We start from the raw sequence: 19,651 nt of genomic DNA on the forward strand, positions 1-19,651 counted from the left end.
TTTTCTCGTAAAGTTATGACTTTATTCTCATAATGACTTTTTTTTCCTCTTAAAGTTATGACTTTACTCTCGTAATATTACCAATTTTTTTCTCTTTAAGTTATGACTTTATTCTCTTAATATTATGACTTTTTTTCTCGTAAAGTTATGACTTTATTCTCGTAATATTATGACTTTTTTTTCTCGTAAAGTTATGACTTTATTCTCATAATATGACTTTTTTCCTCTTAAAGTTATGACTTTATTCTCTTAATATTACCACTTTTTTTCTCGTAAAGTTATGACTTTATTCTCATAATGACTTTTTTTTCCTCTTAAAGTTATGACTTTATTCTCGTAATATTACCACTTTTTTTTCTCGTAAAGTTATGACTTTATTCTCATAATGACTTTTTTTTCCTCTTAAAGTTATGACTTTATTCTCGTAATATTACAACTTTTTTCTCGTAATATTATGACTTTATTCTGTAAATCTCCAAAAAAAATTCCCTCAATGTGGCCCTAATGCTCCGTCGTACATTTGCCCTTTGGCCCTCACTGCATTAGACTTATATACTATATACTTACAGTGTGTTCCAATCCACGTACTTCCTGAAGTACACTTCAGTGTGGTGCACTTTGTGCACTCTGTACTCACTTGAGTAGTGCGTAAATTTCAACAGGGTAGGGTCGTCTCAAATCGAATACTCTGCGGCACACTGACCGGAAATGACGATCGCAACATTTGACCGCGGCTCGCTACCCGCCAAAATATCTTCTGAAAAAAAATGAAAGCAGAGTGGAAATTACGTTTCCAACGTCGTCGCCTGCGCCTACGATGTGTCCTCCTGTTGGCTGAAAATGCACCGGTATGTTTACGTATTGTATTGTTTTATTCTGTTATCTACGTATGTTTGAATAGTGGTCGTGGTCCCGCCCCTTTCCGCTACGTAACCAAGATGGCGACAATTGAGTGTGAAAAGTGTCCAGCGTTCCACACTCAACGATCTGACCGTTTTGAGTACAACATCCGGGTACTTTGAGTGCACTGCATTTTGCCGTACTTCCCAGTGTGAACGCACTTATGCACTCAAAATAGTAAGTGTAAGTACAGAAGTACGCGGATTGGAACACACTGCTAGACTATAAACTGTGTTACCTTCATCACAATGCTCAAATGTTTTGTGGCTCCAGACAGTGTAAAATTGCTGAGTAATTAGAGACAATATTGATAAGGAACTGATCAGTCAAGCTCTGGTGTTCTACTGCTCTGCACTGTTACACTTCCATATTATAATATCTTATTTCGACCCCGCAAGCCTAAAAAACGGAGTGCTAGATTGCTGTGGGTTTGGTTTCATTTATAGGATTATGAAAGCAATAGCTGAATTTTCATTCTGGGGGTTACGATAACTCTGCCTTTAAGTCCAGCCCTCAGCACATAGGTCATCCCGGGACTCCAGTTTCACAGCACTAATTTTAAACCAGCAGCTCTTACTGCCAAATTCAATGAAACCATTCGCTGCAGTGCACAGAAGCCATGCGTCTCTGGACAGAAAAAAAGACCCTAATTAGAAGTGTTCAGGTAGGAGCACACTGACACTGTGGATTAAGAACGTTTTCAAAGATGCAGGGTAAATCAAAAGAAGAAATACTTGGATCCAAACTTTTATTGACTGAATGGAATGTCCTGTACACACCATGATCTATGCTTTGTATTTAAAGTACACTGTATCTGTATGAGAAACATTTTACTTTAATATGCAGGTAAAGACAGTATGTATACAGACATATGGAATATGGCAAAACTCAGTGTGCCACTTTTAATTTTAGGAAACAATCTAATATAAATAACTTGTATTTTTTTCAAACTTGTAAAAATGCACATTTACACTAAGAAGTAAATAAGTCCAGAAGAAGCTGAGCGGTTCATGCTGCACTAGAATGAAAAGCTGCGCATGCGCAGAACATGCCAAATTGCTGAGGTTTGTTTCATGGGGCATTCATGTGGATGAGAGCAGCAACAAGCTCCTTAAAGTTAGCCAAGAGAAGACAGGAAACATTTCACCTGTACTTTCAGTGTAAGAGTATGTCATTACATTGTCAGTTATGGGACAGAAGAAATATACATATTCAAGTATTTTTTCCACATTTAAGTTATTATAGCATCATGATAAATCAAACTTTTGTGTGAGAATGCAAACACCAATGCAATAATGCTTTTGTTTTTAAACTGAGCACATCTTAAGAAATAAAACATATACAACCAAATAGAGTATAAACATATCAAAAAGAGAAGTAAGGCACAATCACAAGCAGCTTTCGGACAAAATGATGCAAATAATGCAAATTTGATGTGCGCCTGATGGTGGAAGCTTCCAGTCATCCTCTTCAAAGTCTTCATTACGTTACGTAACATCACACTCATCTGTATTACAGCATAACTAATCGATATCATCATAAAATGTTTGGTCATTACAGCTCTGTTGTTATCAGCGTATGTCCATCAATAAGTAACTGCTGTACAGAAATACCAAAGACATGTAAAGGTAGGACATTTTATAGTGTCCCCTGTTACATCATTTGTCCACAAGAGAGTACTTTATTTTAACTGTACAGTACATATTTTGGTCACATTTTTAAAAATAATAAAATATTCTTATTAAGACTTTTAGTGATTATGTTATTTGTTTATTGTAAGCCTAATACAACTGTTTTTAACTGTCAGATATCAATATTGGAATCGGCCTGGGAAATACAATAAACAATTAAACTGATACTGATATTGATGAAAATATCTAATCGTGATTAATATCATGATTGTCAATGATTAATCATGATTAATCGCAAATTAATCGTACATTTTCCATATCTGTTCAAAATGTACCTTAAAGGGAGATTTGTCATTCTTTAATACTCTTATCAACACGGGTGTGGGCAAATATGTTTGCTTCATGCAAATGTATGTATATATTTATTATTGGAAATCAATTAACCACACAAAACAATGACAAATATTGTCCAGAAAGTGGGCATGTCTGTAAAGGTATGACTCGTGAGTACCCATAGAGCCCATTAACATTCACATATCTTGAGGTCAGAGGTCAAAGGAACACTTTGAAAATGGCCATGCCAGTTTTTCCCCGCCAAAATTTTGTTCAAGTTTGTAGCGTTATTTAACCTCCTCTGTGACAAGCTAGAATGACATGGTTGGTACCAATGGATTCCCTATTTTCTAGTTTCATATGATACCAGTATCTACATTCTAGCTTTAAAGGGACCGTTTGTAACTTCTTACACGTATAAATCAATCCGGGTCAGTGTCCCATGCGCGCTCGCGTGTGGCTACGCTGTTCAGACTCAGACTCCAACACAAACTACACGGAAGCGCCGAAACCTCAAAGTTATATCTAGTGTAGCCCGTCTTTTAAACAGTGTTGGCCGCGGTCGGAGGACGCGGGGGAGACCGTAGCTTTGGTCTCCAGGGCCGTAGTCTCTGCTGTACTGTGCTCCTCTGCTCCTCTGCCTGACTGCTTGCCTTCACTCACACGCTGCGCTCGTTCTCGCTATTTTGCTCAATCCCACGTTCATGCGCGCACACTACACACTGCAGGAGAGTTAGTAGCTCTAGTGAATGTACAGTGGACGTTTGTGCAGAAATAACTGCTGCAGCTCCTCCAGACCAACAGAGGTTTCCCGTGTCTTGTGAAGTGACGGAGCTCCGCAGCGAGAAACCTTATCGTCTCCGACCGGGTGCCGGTGTCTCCCCTGTACCAACCTAAAATACAACCTAAATAAAAGGTATTATTACAATAATTATTATTATATTGTTTGTTGTAATAATAATAATAATTCATAATAATAATAATAATAATAATAATAATATCCTTATAATGTTATCATAATAATGATTATATATATATTTATTTTCATTTTTTGTATTTTTTTTTCGGGGAAGGCTATCATGACTCTACAATAACATTGTAACAGCACCTTTACTAATGAGGTGCTTTTATTGTGACAGCTCAGACAGGAAGTGGTGCGTTGTATCGTGTTGCTGTGGTGACGGTGGAGAGGAGCTGCTGGATGAGAGAGACTAGAGGAGGTGGTAGTGAAGCCTGCAGACAGACCAGACATAGCGGGTCCAGGGCTGACCTTAACGGTAGTGTACCTCTCTACGAGGTATAGCCTGCATTAACCCGGGTTAAAGCAGGGAGGGTATAAAGAGAGGACAAGCGGAATGAAAGAGGAATAAAGGAGATAGCTGAAGGCAAAAGGGAGCGACGTCGCACCGAGGAGGAGACGGGAAGCAAAGAGGAGGAATTAAAGGGGATAAAAGCTGATAAATAACAGAAGAGAGGAGAGGCATTATCACTAGGGTAAGTTCCTTATCATAACATCCAATAGACGGGGCGTGTTTGCGCCTGAGCAGACGAGAGATGCTCCTGCACATGTCTGACTGAGGCGCACACATGTCCCCTTTAAACGCCCCCATCAAGCAACAACAACAGCAACGGGCTGTTTAGAGAGAGAGCAGCTTTTTAATGCTTTTAACTTTGCAAGACTTGGCTGACCTTCTACAGCTTTCACACACATGTCAACAGCTCCACATACACCATGATTAAACCAGCTACTAGACATTAATAGAGTATTAGCTTAGTCATTATAGTACACCAGCGGGCCACAGTTCAACACGTTTCCACGGTAACTGTCAGTCAGCGCGTTTAAATACTAGAGAGAGGTCTACATTCATATAAGTGTCTTTAAGGTTGTCATTTAGCCTGAGTGTGTTTATCAGAGGGGCCTCGGCCTGAGTGCAGCCAGTGCAGCATGGATGCGGAGACACCAAACTGTTTACCGTCCTGTCTGCACTGCTAGGCCTCAGTCAGCCTCTTTACTCTCCACTGGTGATGAGAGAGTCCGACTCTCTTTAGTGAACCGGATCATTTGACTCAGCTCACCAAGAAGAGAAGAGCCGGCTCTTTCAGCTCCCTAACGGCTCTTCGTTTTTACCACTTCTGCCTTTTATAATTCAGCCACATTTAGCGCTGTTTTGACCCATGATTAGTATGTGTGCACATATATCACTTAAATGATTCAATAGCCTATAATTATTCTAAAGTTTATAATTTCCAGAATACTGTAATTTTGCATGCTGCTTCGTTTCCAACTGTCACTCATCTTGTCTGTTATTTGTGCACCGCACCGCACCGCAACCCAACCCAACGCACCGCATCGCACCGCACCGCACCGCACCGCAATCCAACCCAATCCAACCCAACGCACCGCATCGCACCACAACCCAACGCACCGCAACCCAACCCAACCCAACCCAACGCATTGCACCGCAACCCAACGCATCGCACCGCAGTGCTTAGGCAACGCAAAGCAACGCTCCATACCGCACCGCACTGCACCGCACCGCACCGCAATGCTCCACACAGCACCGCTCCACACAGCACCGTTCCGCACCGCACCGCACCGCACCGCAGCGCGACGCACCGCAACGCACCTCAGCGCACTGCGACATCGCCACAGACACATCAACACTGCAGATATCACACCGCTGCACTTACCGAAGTGACTTACCGACACATTTCGCTCCCGTATTTAAGGTTTTTATGTTCAGTTTTACAACATGAGAGGCGAGTTAAATGAGTCAGGTGTTGACGCCTGGTTGATTTGTGGCTCATTAGCGCGGATTAGTGGTTGAAAGTTTTCCCCGGGTCAACAGCCACTCTGAAGTTAATTAATAACATAACTTCTGAGTGATATTTGTCAGGAATGTGTTCATTTGTTTGAACATATTGTGAGTTAGTTTACAAACTTTTTGTGTCAGTTACTGTCAGTTACTGTTCGGATGAAATTTGTTGATACTATTGTGGATACCAAAACAAGACATACCATACTTTATTTTGAAAAATATAAACATGTTTTTCTACGAAACCTTTTTTTAATAAAACGAAAAGGAGTTCTCAAACATTAAATGTTGCGTAAACACAAACAACCCTAGAAGAATTTGCCAAAAACTACAGTATAAAATTGGCAAAATTATTATTTAAAACAGTAAAACCCTAATTAATGGATAAGGTACTTGACAGTTTTAGATACACTGTGGTACAGTATTTAGATTACTATTGATTGAACTACCACATGGTAAATATTGTCAAACATTCTGTAATATTTGATTTGATTGTCTTCTATTGACTGGTGTTTACTGAGGCTGATATAACTATTTACTTTCAGGTCAGACTCAACTTTATTGTATCTATAGGCCTACTACTATTTACTATTTTACATTAGGATTTAAGGCTTGGTTTGACAGGTGGCATGTTTCTGTTGCTTTATTTAGCTCTGCCCGGTGCTCAGCATTGAACTGCACTTCCGATGCACCCCCACGTTTTTAATTGGCATCATCCACAAGTCACCTCTCACATTTCCATGTTGTTGTGCTGAGAAGTGACAGATTTTCACCACCAGGCAGGCAGCACCTCACTGTCTGCTTGTCTTACTTCATGGACTAACTTGTATCTATAGGCCTATTACTACTTACTCTATATAGAAATCCAAGTATACAGGTGCAGCTCAAAAAATTAGAATAATGCGTAAATGTTCAATATTCTTCGTCAGTTATTTAAGAAAGTGAACATTTTATATATTCTAGACTCATTACACATAAACTACAATGTTTCAAGCATTTTTTCATTTTAATTTCAATAATTACAGCCTACAGCTCAAAAAAAGAAAGAAAAGGGTATCTCAAAATATTAGAATATTTCATTCAACACCAATCAAAAAAAGGATTTACAATACAGAAATGTCCAACTTCTGAAAAGTATGTGCATTTATTCACTCAATACTTGGTATTGAGTGAATAAATGCACAAATTACTGCATCAATGCGGTGTGGCATGGAGGCGATCAGCCTGTGGCACTGCTGAGACGTTATTGAAGCCCAGGTGTCTTTGATAGCGGTCTTCAGCTCATCTGTATTGTTGGGTTGGGTGTTTCTCATCTTCCTCTTGACAATATCCCGTAGCTTCTCTCTGGGGTTCAGGTCAGGCGAGTTGGCTGGCCAATCAAGCACAGTAACATCATGGTCAGCAAACCAGTAAGTATCTTTTTTGAGCTGTAGGCTGTAATTATCTAAACTAAAATAAAAAAAAAATGCTTGAAAACAAGGAATAATCCCACAACATTATTCATATTCAACATGAATTATTATTAGTTATTCTCAGACGGATATCGCTGTTTGTTGTGTGTAGAGGTGCGTTTGTGTGTACAGTAGTGCGGCAGCTGCACTGTCCCGAAGCTTAGACTACCTTCGAATATTTCTCACCGAAGCTTTGAAGCCATGAAATGGTATTCGAGACAGCCATGTATTTCTCAAATAAGGATTGGGAAAAGTCTTGTTTTTGGTTTCCACAATAGTATCAACAAAGGCCTGAAGAACTCATTTCACTCAGAACAATCTAAAAAGTTTAGTAAATTGCATCACTGAATAGTCATCTCAGACAACATCTTGTCTTATGTCACAATATGAAATCAATACACCACCTATAGCTCTCTAACGGTAACTGTGCCTGCTGTCTATTTTCCTGAATCAATCACGAATGTATATCAACGTCTGCGTCCTGTGTGTGTCGGCCTCCACAGCAGCAGGCATGGCAGATGCAGAGCTGGACTTCCAGACGGGTGATGCCGGGGCGTCCGCCACCTACCCACAGCAGTGCTCTGCCCTGCGCAAAAACGGCTTTGTTGTGCTGAAAGGACGACCCTGCAAGATCGTCGAGATGTCCACCTCAAAGACCGGCAAGCACGGCCACGCTAAGGTCAGTTTGTGCTGCTGGAACACAAGAGATGCTGACGTCCATTTTTCCAGGGCTTTAGTTCTTTTATACTATCCATCCATTTATCTCTGGAATAAACCCAAGGTCACAGTCATTAATATTAATGCACATTAATGGACACTTTCAGTTCTGTCCGGGAACTATAATGTGTCCCTGCTGGGTTGCATTTCTTTAAAAAAAAATAGTCAATATTTGGAAAAGCAGATGTATTATAAATGATGTTTAAATGTGATACTCATCTTTTCTTGGGATAAACTTCAGCTAGAAAGCTGATCCTTTTCCGTGTGTTTTGTGCCCGCGCAGGTCCACATGGTTGGTATCGACATCTTCTCCGGTAAGAAGTATGAAGATATCTGTCCCTCCACCCACAACATGGACGTCCCCAACATCAAGAGAATGGACTACCAGGTGAGAGGAAGACAGTAGCTTGTTGTCTAGCATATTACCTGAGTCTATTAGTACTGAGAACATTTGGCCAGGTAAACTAACACTTCTTTCAAATAACACGCTCGGGAGGCTCAAGACAGATGAATATACAAACCACCAACAACAAATATATAAAATTATAACAAATGCTTTACTTGTTATGTCCTTTGTGGCAGAATACTAGGGCTGCCTCCTCTTAGTCAGTAGAAAATTGTGAGCTGATGAGTGATTTGTGTAATGGTCTGACTCAGAGGCATGAGTTCAGTGAACAGTCACGGCTCAGATATCACAGTAATATTCACAAATATGCTTTGGTCTTTAATAAGCACCAGATTTTCAGAGATGATGCCACACGGCTGCTTGGGGACAATTAACAGTCGGATGACTATTTGGAAAAGCTCCATGATTATTAGTCAACGAAGAATTTCTTAGAAAGAGAAGAAACCGGTAGAAATGTCAGGGGGGAAATGCTGGAAATCTTTTTGAATGACTGTTTGAAGCACACACTGGATCTGGACATGAAGGGGAACATCATATATGGTTTTATTTGGTGTCTAATTTATCATTATATAGCATGACTTTACTGGGACACTTGAATAGAACAGAGTCATGTTATTCTGGTGTCTTTCCTACTGCGATGAATCAAAATGTCTGTTGTGAAAAAGACCTATATTATCTTTGCTAAACTCATGTAATATAAAGAAATAAGATGCTGATTGGCATTATAATAAAATATTTTTTTTGCATTAAAACGTGGCTGGTAAAAAAATGGGTGACTTTTAGTTTTGAGGTCGGATCAGATCTGCATTAAATCACTGGCTGAACTGGAAATCCACATAATGAACTTGAGTAGTAAAATATGTTTTTAAAGCTGCTATAATCAATATTTTTTTTACACAATGGATTAAATGACTACTTCTGTGTGTAAGATGTTGCTTGTAGTGACAGACCCACAGACAACTGTCACCCTCACTCCTTTAGTATCTTTCAACTCCTCGTTTTACTGTTTTGGTTCCGTCTCACAGCTCTATAGCATTGATGCTGTGCTAGACATGATTCTACAAAACACGAAATAACTTTGGAAGCGTTTATGATGGAGACAAGCTTTGAATTGTGTCTGAACCGTGAGATTCTCAGCTTGTGAGTCTTTGTGTTGTTGGAAAAAGTGTATTTGCACCAAACTTCTCTCGGATCTCCAAAACACCTAAATGTAACTTTTCACATTGAAAAAACAAACATTCCCGGATTGACTCTGGTGTTATTTAACAAAACATACAAAGGTAATGCATGATGGTGACTTTACACTGCACCATAAAGAAAGGGTAGATTACCCTGAATCATATGATGTATAAAACATAATACTGACTGAAAGAATAAGCTCATAAAATATAAAACTATGTCCAGGTTTCTTTGTCTATGTAGGCTTTAGAGGGTTAATGCAGGTTTAGAAAGTGTATCCTCACATCCGCTTACTCTTTTCTGCTGTTTCCTATTTTTTCCCCCTCTCCCAGCTGATCGGGATCCAAGAAGGCTACCTGTCCCTGCTCCAGGACAGCGGGGAGGTGAGAGAGGACTTGAAGATTCCCGAGGGAGACCTGGGCAAAGAGATAGAGAGCAAGCACGAAGCCGGGGAGGAGATCCTGGTCAGTGCCGTCGCCTCGCCTCGCCTCGCACTCTTTTCTACTGTGTTTGTCTGTTTCTGAAACCAGGGGGTGGGACACGTCGCTTTCATGGCGGCGTGGAGAGCATCAGGCTTACTCTGCAGTTAACTGATACAGAGTGGACGATCTGAGATGTCGTAGTAAAGGAAAATGATTTCAAGATCCAGATACAAACTATTATTGGCCATGTGTCACACATGAAAAACAAGTGTGCTAGTTCATCATTTAGCTTTATTGATGACCTCATTAGCATAACTGATGTGTTTGATATGTGATGGTGACTAGGAACACAACTTTTTTATTGATTACTTTGTTAAATTAATTGTGTCGTCTATAAAATGTCAAAAATTGTGAAAAATGTCCAAACGTTTCCAGAGCTTAAGCAACGTTGTCCAACAGTCCAAAGCCCCATGACCGCGGTTAGGCCAACCCCAGAGTCACTGTCGTTTTGTGAACAAGCTTTTTCCGCTTGCCCTTTCGCCTCTATATATATATCTATACTTGCGTTTATCTACGTATATTTGTGCTTACAATCTGGTACCTTGTCGCTTACATTTTTACGCCCAGAAACGTCCCAAACACCTCAAAATAAGAACAAAGATACAGACACCACCACACACTTCTAGTGGGTCATACATGATGATTGAGAGGGATTATTTTCAGTCTATATATTGTTTTTGTAGGAAAATCCTACACGTTCTTAACCTTGCATGGCATCTGGATTCTCGCGAAAAATGCAGGATCACATAGAGTATTTCTTCATTGAGAGAAGAGCTAAGAACGGCACTGAAGTCTTTTCTCGATGGAAAAAGATGTTTTCACTCTTCTCCAGACTGGCTTCGGTAAGAGTTTGATTGACAGATGGTTCATCCAGTCACCTGCCAAGTATGTTTTTGGAAAGTTCTGAGGTTGGCACGTCAGGTTACCTCATTCTGCATTTCAATTTAAAACATCAAATCCTCACATTTGAGAATATTTTTCTGTAGATCGACTCATCAGTTAATTGACTAATGGCTTCAGCACTAATGGTGATCACAGTAGGACATAAAGCAGCTCAAGCTTCTCTAGTCAATATGATCAAATTCGACTTCAGTCAGCACTTTTTCTCCGCTTCATTTTGAAATTGTAACCACATTGATGCAGGTGATCTGAAATCAACTTCTTCTTCTGTTCAACTTTCAACAGTAACGCCGAAGTGATCAAGTGAAGTAAGCAGGAAGAACATCTTAAAAACCTAATCTTTTTGCTCTTTCAGATCACTGTTCTAAATGCAATGGATGAAGAAGCTGCAATTGGCATCAAAGCCTTGGGTAAATAAGCCACTGCAGGTAAATACAGATCTACAGCTGTGTCGACATGCAGCTGTCCGCTCATCCCCTCCCCAGCTACCGCCCGACCCCAGCCTGCCTCAAGAGGAGTGTGTGTGCGTTATGTAAAACGATGTGTGTGTGTTTGGGTGTTACACCACAAGCCACCAGCATGTGCCATGCCAGTGCGAGTGTGTGTGTGTGTGTGTGTGTGTGTGTACGGTTAATTGTTCATCATTGGACCACCAAGGGAGAGGCAACTCCAGTCAACAAGATCCAAAAGAAATGTACAATTATGCATATCCACTATACTGGAAATAGACATGTTTTTGCATATTTTTGTGTGTATATATCTGTTTAAAGTGGACATATTAGTGATCAGCTGAAAGATTTCTAATATACAAACGAATTCGATGAGTGTGTTCACGATTTGAAGCCTGTATGAAGTGGTGCCACTGTGGATTTGCCTACCCCTTAATGTACTTTTTTGTCTCATGTCACCACTATTATGAGCATGTGTATAATTTTTTTTATGTAGCACTATCGAAATATAAATGAAAGCTTATGGTTCATATTGTATTTCTGAAGAATGTTGTGTTTAATTCTGTGGGTCGCACTTCATTTTTACAGCCTGATCTAGCCTAGTAAGAAACAGCTATAAGCGTTGTTGTAATTGTTGGGTCAAACATGCACTTTCTTTCCTTGCACTTTCTCACCTTTCAAACTGTGGGCTGTAGAATAAAGCGTCCACGTTAAATATGTTTAAAACTGTCGGTTTGTGCAATGTTTCCTCTGCGGAGGCTAGTTAAAACACTGTCTCATTAAAATATATGTCTCCCGTGTTTATTTTTTTTCCTCCTTCTCTGACTTTTCTTTCCTCTTTCTCCTCATTCTTCCCCCCTTTTGTAATTCTGTTTCAGGGGCAAACGAGATGCACTGGACCCGGGGAAAAGGAGGGGATATAGCCTCGTCAATGCTACCTTCCTTTTTTTCCCCTTCTTTTTTGTCTTTGTTTTTCATACTCTCTCTCCCTCGCTCTGTTTTTTTGGGTTCAATTAAAAAATAATTGGAAATGTCTAACGCTAAATAAACATTGTCTAATGTTTAAACATCTGGACAAACAGATGTTAATAGATGAAAAGGTCAGAGGTGATGACTAATGATTGAGTAGGTCTACAAATATTCAGTAGCTACCTACCATCAGGGAAAAGAAATAAGGTCATAATGTCTCGACTGTTGTTTTTATATGTTCCCCTGTTTTACGAAGGGCTTCAACTCTGGATCTGCATTGTTCTGTTGAGGCTTGTTCAGGGTATAATACTAGGTTTCATCTGTTCCTTTTGGCAATCTGAACAAGCCCCTCCTGCTGTTTACTTGTCTATTAAACAAAGGTTACCAACATGGCACACCGAGGTTCAGTTTCTTTTTGTCTCGAGGTGTTTGAAGTGTCAAAAGGAAACAAAAAATCCTGCTTCAAGTGCAATTTAAGTTTAAAAAGAAAATCCCTTTTCAGAGGTTCGTCAGAGCGGGCCTTCACTGGAGAACTTGAGTGGGTTATAATTTGGCGTACTCCTGAACCTTTGAGTGATGATTCAGGAGGCGGGTAACTTGTGGCAGTTTGGTATCCTTACTTTGTGTTCAAACAGAAAATCCAAACTGTGCAGAATGTCTCCATGGCCAAAAAGAAATAAAGATGACACAAACTGTTGGACGTGGTGTTGGCTTATCATTTTATTTATCAACAGAAAAGCTTTAAAACAGCAGACTCGAGAAGAGGACAATCCAAAACACTGGAAATCCCCCATCATTGTAACAGTGTGCATGTGACATCAGCGGAAACATGTTGATTTAATCCACATAACCAGCTGAACTATTAATTGTCTGTTTTTTTCGTCTTTTTAGTGAGCAAAGTCACAGCAGAGACGCTGAACCCTCCACTAATGTTGTAATTATGAATGTTAGTATACAAAGAATAAGCTCTGGTTCATGCATTCTGCACATAAGCACCTCCAGAGCTGCTTTACGGGGTAGGTAAAATAATCTATTTTTTTACAAATTAATCATTTGAAGTTATGTAAAAATCAAAGTTGGATGTTTACAGAAGCACATAAGAATGAGGACTGCTGATCACTCAAAGTCAAAACAAGATACTGGACAGGAAATAAAACACAAATCGCATGGCACAATCCAGCCTACTGACTTCGTTTGAAGAAGGCGATCCATTACTCAAAAGGTTCTCCAGAATCCCGAGCGAAGCTGAGAGGTCTCGGTTGACGATGAAGACGATGAAGGCAAAAAAGGTGGCTGTGAGTTACTTGCCGTGGTGGTAGAACCTCTGGCCGCTCTGGCTGTGAGGGAGGAAGCCGTGGCGAGGAGCGCCTTGGGGAGAGGTCTGGAATGGGGCCTGGTGGTGGAAACATGGATTACAGTAAATGGAGTGTGCACATCATAAACAGAAACACATTAACGACAGCATAGGAATGTTGATATCAAGAGGAAGTAAGGGTTGGAGGAGGCATTTAATCCAAAACTGGAAGATGGAAAATTATTTCTAAGCAGCCTCAGGGTGGCGCCAGAGGATAAACTATAGTGATTCAATTCAAATCAATTTATTTTTATATAGCGTCAAATTATGACAGAAGATATCTCCAAACGCTTTTCATATAGAGCAGGTCTAAACCGTACTCTATAATTTAGAGACAGAGCAGAACCCGGCTCTGGGTGGGCGGCCTCGACCGCTTGGGTTTTGATATACTGCCTGCAGTGATGAAGATGAATGAAAGGGTTAAGTGAAAAGAGCTGTGTGTGTTTTGGGGATTCACCTTTGCTGTGGGAATCTGGACTGCCATCGACGGCGTGGGCAGCAGTCCCGGAGCAGAAGGATGCATGGCTGGCGGGTGCATCGGCCTCAAAGCACCCTGTGAGAACATCAACGAGACAGAAGGACATAAATTGTAATCAGATAAGGGAGTTATGCTTATAATAATTACAAATTAAACATCATTTTGTAGAAATTCAGCATTTTGAAACACAATCCCTCTTTTTTAGAACACATTATCCAAGACTGTTTATTGAGTGTCTCAAAATTCTCAATTTGTGAAATGAATGAAGCTGTTATATATATATGAGTAAACTGTTGATATTTCATTTCTTACTGCATCAGTAAAGCCGGACTGTTGGTTGGCGTGTTCCAGCTGCTTCTGGAGGGGGATTCCTGCTCCAGGAATGTATCCTGCATGAGATATAGAGGTTATGGTTTATAACCAAACAACCATTTACATCAGAGCCCACCTTCAGGTTATTTCATAGCACTCTGCATTTTCTTTAGGCTGTGGCTGAATGTTATTAAAGAGGACCTATTATGCTTTTGTGCTTTTCCCCCTTTCCTTTGGTGTGTTATATAGTGTTTTGTGCATGTAAAAGGTCTGCAAAGGGAGTTACTCTCCCCATAACACCTTGCTTGAAGTCCCGCCTTTTCTTTCGTAACTTGATGTAAGCAAGTATTTGCATAATACCTGCTGAGCGGTTAGTTTGGCACGCCCTCAAACAAAGCTAGTTGGAGAGTTTGGTTTAGTTGAGCAATCACAACAGAGTAGACCAGCTGACCAATCAGATCAGACTGGGCTTTTCGAGAAAGGGCGGGGCAGGAGCTCAAACAGAGTATTTCAGACAGAGGGTGAAAAGACAGCCGGTATGAGAAAAATAAAGTGTTTTTTAACATTAAAAGCATGTTAACATGTTCTAGTAGAAACCCCAAAATACAAGTATGCACCTTAAAATAGGTCCTCTTTAAAAGTCATAAAATAGCAATGAAACAGCAGCGGGAACACAGGGACGATGACAACAGAGGAACTGACCGGGCTGGGAGGTGAAGTGGCTGTGGACGGGGTAGCCGGGCTGCTGGTGGGGGAGGTACTGCATGGCCTGAAACGCAGACGCACCTGTGGGAGAATGAAAGAAACTTTTGTCTTATGACAATTGCTACAGCCCAATGTGCACGTTTCCTTATACTACAAGACTACGTGAGATCCTGCCGCTTCAACAGACGCCCGTCCTTTACCTCTGATCTGAGAGCTGCTTGCGAAACTGACAGGTACTGATGGTCCAGGGGCGTAGGTGGAGGGATGCTGGGCTTGAGCCACCCCGTAGGACTCATGGACCCCCCCGCCGCCGCTGAACTGTCCGTGCTCTGCTGAGCCTGAGCTGAACCCAGGTGTCTGATAGTGACGTGCCTAAAAGAGGAGGAGGAAGAAAAAGGGTTAAACAGAGTAATAAGCAATACTGGAGTCTAAACCAAGGACATGGATTAAAAGGTGACAAGATTTATGAAAAGACATCAGTTCTTTGAGTGAAACAGCCCTTTACTCACCGGAATCACAGCAGCTGGGAACAGCTGTTTACTACGTTCTGCAAGTAGCGCACCGGGTCGACTGTGGCCGACTGGACTGCCTGAGAGAGGCAAAGAAGAAGAATCAGTTGACTAATAATGTCAAAAAGACAATTTTCCAGATAACCCAGATGAAGTTAGACATATTAATACTTGAGAACTACCTCACCTTGAATGCTGAGGAGGTGCTGCCCCGCGTGCATCGGCAAGCTGGGTTGGTAGCTGGCCGACGTCAATGTTGTGATATCACTAGAAAGGACAAACATGCAACTGAGTACCAAACATACTTCAGAACGCGTCTTGGTTTAATAAAAATGAATTCTGTCATACCGTTATGTACTGAAAGTACTGAAAAAAGCTGCGTCATCCTTACTACCTCTGCTCCTTTCTGCGCCTCTTTTCCTCCTCATGAAGTACTTTCTTGAGCTGTAAGAAGAGCTGGTGTTTCTCTTCTTGGAGTCCCTGAAGTTTTTCTCCCATCTTCATCACCTGAAGTTTAGATGGGGATTGGGAACCATAGTATTAGAAAACAAATTTGCCATATATAATTTGTCCCCCACAATGCAGTTTAAATGTTTTCCAACCTGTTCTTTGGTTTCCTCCAAAGACATCCTCTCCTCGATTTCTTTTGTCCTCTTCCTCTCTTCCTCCTCTTTCATTTTCTGCTCCATCATTTTGTCCACCTCTTCCTCCTCTGAAAGATTGGATTCATGTTATTCAGTGGTGGTGGAAAACACATTCAAATCCATTAGTTTAAAAAATAATGAGTAAGTATTATAAGAAATAATCCAATCCAATACAAGTAAAGTATTGCACTATATTGAAATGGGTTTCTAATGTTATGTCCACCAATTCCAATTTTTATAACTAAGTCAGTTGAGAAATAAAATGGCATTAATGGCTTGCTTTTATGGTTTCATAATATCCTAAAATGAGTAGTTTAGGTTATGGAGTGGTTTTCAGTATTGCACATAGACATAAAAAAAACCGTATAGCTAGATAGACAGATAGACAGATAGATGGTAACTTTATTGATCCTGAGGGAAATTCAAGTTTCCAGCATCACAGTTCCATAGTGCAAAACATGTTAGTAAAAAGGCAGTAAAAAAGTCAGTAGTGCAAAATACAAAGTACGAACAAATATACCAGATGTAAAAATACAAGGAGATGAAGAAAACTGTTAAAAGTGAATATAGTGCCGGGTAACAGCTTTGATACACGACTATTAAAAAAGTGAATATAGTGCAGAAGAGACTGTTAAAAATGAGTATAGAGCAGGGCAACTCCAGTAGCTTAGTCTATGAAAATGCACTGTATGCATTATTATCTGTCCTGCAGACCGTCCTTCTTTGTCCCCCCTCCCTAGAGAGGTGTTGTACAGTGTGATGGCTCGGGGGAGAAAGGATTTCCTGAGTCTGTCTGTGGAGCACTTGGGGAGCAGCAGCCAATATCACAGAATATATAATAATCATGGTATTTCTGAGTGAGCATAGAAAGCTGCATATTTAAGAGAATAGTAAGTAGATGCTGGGGTATGTTGGGAGGCAGAATTCAGAGTCATTCTTGCAGAAGGAAAATAGACTAAATGGGAAATGGGCACTTAGGTACACACAATCACATTATGTTGTCAGATTTGTACACTTCAGTGACAGTCCAGCCACACTTGGCTAGGCTAGTTGCACAGACAGATACACACACATCCATCCAGTCAGTCAGTCAGTGAGTGCCCACCTTGTCTCTTGCGCTCCCTCTCCCTCATGATGTGTTTGTGGAGGGCTCTGGCCATCGCGTTGGACAGCTTGGGTCTCTCCAGCAGGGCGGGCATGGTGACAGGCAGCGGTGGGGCCAGCTGTGGTGTTTAGTTTAACAGTTGTGTGATAGGTTACACATGAAATACCCGGGGTTGCATGTAAAAGATCAATATCTCACGTGTGCAGTAACCAGTAGCAACACCTTAGATGTAACGGTTACAGGCCTAGCTGCTAAGTTAGCCTAGCATTAGCATTGTATGGTAACGTTATCTGCTCTAGCTAACGTCAACAGTGATAAAAGCACAACAACTCTTACTTTTGTTGCTGTGTGGGTCGTTGAGTAAGAACCTAACCGTCTTGCGGTGTTAAATTAGAGTTGACTTGCTTGTATCTGGAGCAGTTAACGAAGATAAATTCACAAAACAAAACATAAACAGTGAGCTAGATCTTCTGCCCGGGTGATAATGTTGCACTTCCGGTCCCCATGACGACGACTTCCGACTATTTTCCTCACCGAATTGCATTTTGGGAATTGTAGTCCCCCCCCTGTATTTTGTATATCAGATCCCCCCACTCTAATCTCAATTGTAAGAAGCTCTTCAGACACATGAAAGTATCTTATTTTGATAATGTCATTGTAAATATAGGACTACTCAAGATAATGAGTGCACTTATATGTGTATCTATGCTCTAAAGGAAATGGTTGCTGAATATGGAAGCCAAAACTCAACTGTATTTATGTGCTTTATTGATGCATCTAAGGCCTTTGACAGGGTGAATCACGAAAAATTATTCCTGAAACTACTTGCCAGAGTTGTTCCAAAGTATATACTTAGAATACTAGTTTTCTGGTATTCACATCAAACAATGCAGGTTAAATGGAGCAATGCTGTATCTGCCATGTTTCATGTCAATAATGGTGTTCGCCAAGGTGGTATTTTGTCTCCTATTTTGTTCAATGTGTATATGGATGACCTATCGAAACAATTGAATGGGTGTAACACAGGCTGTCTTGTTAGTAACTCTGTTATCAATCACCTAATCTATGCTGATGACCTGGTAATTCTCAGTCCATGTAGTGCTGGCCTGCAGCAATTACTGAAGGTGTGCTCACAATACGGCAAAGACTACGACGTTAAATTGAATGCCAAAAAGAGTAATGTGATGATAGTCAGAAGTAGAGAAGATAAGAAATGAGTTCTTCCTGTGTTTCATTTGTGCGATATTCCTCTCAAGACATGCAAGGAAATAAAATACCTTGGCCATTTGCTCACTGATGATTGGAATGATGACATAGATATCTATTGACAGTGCTGTAAACTATATGCTCAGGCAAATATGTTGCTTCGTATGTTCATAATGTGTTCTGTATATGTAAAATGTTCATTATTTAGAGCTTTCTGCACGCCTTTGTACACAGCTCATCTTTAGTTGAGCTACAAGAAAAGTAGCATGTGAAGGCTCATAGTGGCTTACAATGATGCAATGAGGTTGTTGCTTCAGGTTCCCAGGTGGCATAGTGCCAGTAAACTGTTTGTGTCCTCTGGTATTCCTACATGTGAAGCACTTTTAAGACATCTGATGTATAATTTAATTTGTTGCTTGGATGAGTAAGAGAACAGCATCATAGAGGCTTTAACCAGCCCGAGCAAGAGCTGCACTCAGTACTCATCCAGGCTCAGAAAACACTGGCGAGATAGCCTACATATGAATTGAAGATGAACTGCTGTGGTCTTATCTTGTATGTTTTTTGTTTCTTTTTCTTTTCTTTTATTGCTATGGACACTCCTGTGTGTCTGAAATAAAGTTTGAATAATAAATATACATTGCATCAAATAACACTTGTATCTTGAATTATTTTCAAGACACTATTATATTATCAATGCATCTACACAAGCAATAGACAATGGACATGGAAACATAATTCAGGGAACAGAGACGAGTGTGTTATAAAGGTAACAGCTGGTCAATAAGAAAACGTATCTCGTCCCTGGGTGGGCTCGAACCACCAACCTTTCGGTTAACAGCCGAACGCGCTAACCAATTGCGCCACAGAGACGACTTCGCACGACGAAAGTATGGTCTCAAATTTAAAGCTCCACCCACACACACACACGTGATATTGATTTTGTGAAGACTGGATGATTAATATGACAGAAACTTTAATAACTAAGAGGCAGCACACACACCATTTACTTTGTCTTCTTTCTGGAGCAGGAAATGAATTCTCTCGAAGATACAATTTCCAAACAAAAAAAGTCTAGTTAACTGCAGTTAAAAATATATAAATG

The 19,651-nt window shown here is 40.5% G+C and overlaps 2 protein-coding genes and 1 non-coding gene across 11 annotated transcripts; 1 reads left to right on the forward strand and 2 right to left on the reverse strand.

The window, feature by feature from the left end:
* The first annotated feature begins 1,478 nt into the window (after nt 1–1,478).
* Nucleotides 1,479–12,632, forward strand: LOC119481704 (eukaryotic translation initiation factor 5A-1). Of its 6 annotated transcripts, XM_037758854.1 has the most exons (6): nt 1,510–1,613; nt 7,635–7,810; nt 8,132–8,236; nt 9,766–9,897; nt 11,171–11,243; nt 12,143–12,628. In XM_037758854.1, the coding sequence occupies exons 1-5, from the start codon at nt 1,607–1,609 to the stop codon at nt 11,231–11,233; spliced, it is 483 nt and encodes a 160-aa protein (XP_037614782.1). In that variant the 5' UTR covers nt 1,510–1,606; the 3' UTR covers nt 11,234–11,243; nt 12,143–12,628. The 6 variants fall into 6 exon arrangements, with proteins under 6 accessions (XP_037614784.1, XP_037614782.1, XP_037614781.1 ...); XM_037758856.1 differs by having other exon boundaries at nt 1,479–1,564; nt 11,171–12,632; XM_037758853.1 differs by having other exon boundaries at nt 1,512–1,613; nt 11,171–12,632.
* Nucleotides 12,633–12,933: 301 nt separating this feature from the next.
* gps2 (G protein pathway suppressor 2) lies at nt 12,934–17,855 on the reverse strand. Of its 4 annotated transcripts, none has more exons than XM_037758830.1 (11): nt 17,677–17,855; nt 17,341–17,458; nt 16,194–16,303; nt 15,986–16,098; nt 15,779–15,858; nt 15,592–15,671; nt 15,283–15,454; nt 15,080–15,163; nt 14,378–14,454; nt 14,045–14,152; nt 12,934–13,626 (listed from the first exon to the last, which is right to left on the reverse strand). In XM_037758830.1, exons 2-11 carry the CDS (start codon nt 17,432–17,434, stop codon nt 13,534–13,536), a joined length of 1,011 nt encoding a protein of 336 aa, XP_037614758.1. In that variant the 5' UTR covers nt 17,435–17,458; nt 17,677–17,855; the 3' UTR covers nt 12,934–13,533. The 4 variants fall into 4 exon arrangements, with proteins under 4 accessions (XP_037614758.1, XP_037614756.1, XP_037614760.1 ...); XM_037758828.1 differs by having other exon boundaries at nt 15,983–16,098; XM_037758832.1 differs by having other exon boundaries at nt 14,045–14,140; nt 17,677–17,853.
* Nucleotides 17,856–19,345: 1,490 nt separating this feature from the next.
* Nucleotides 19,346–19,419, reverse strand: trnan-guu. The gene has a single exon. It is a non-coding gene; the product is annotated as a tRNA-Asn (tRNA).
* Nucleotides 19,420–19,651: the final 232 nt, after the last annotated feature.

The sequence above is a fragment of the Sebastes umbrosus genome, chromosome 22, assembly GCF_015220745.1.
Source record: "Sebastes umbrosus isolate fSebUmb1 chromosome 22, fSebUmb1.pri, whole genome shotgun sequence".
Lineage (NCBI taxonomy): Eukaryota > Metazoa > Chordata > Actinopteri > Perciformes > Sebastidae > Sebastes > Sebastes umbrosus.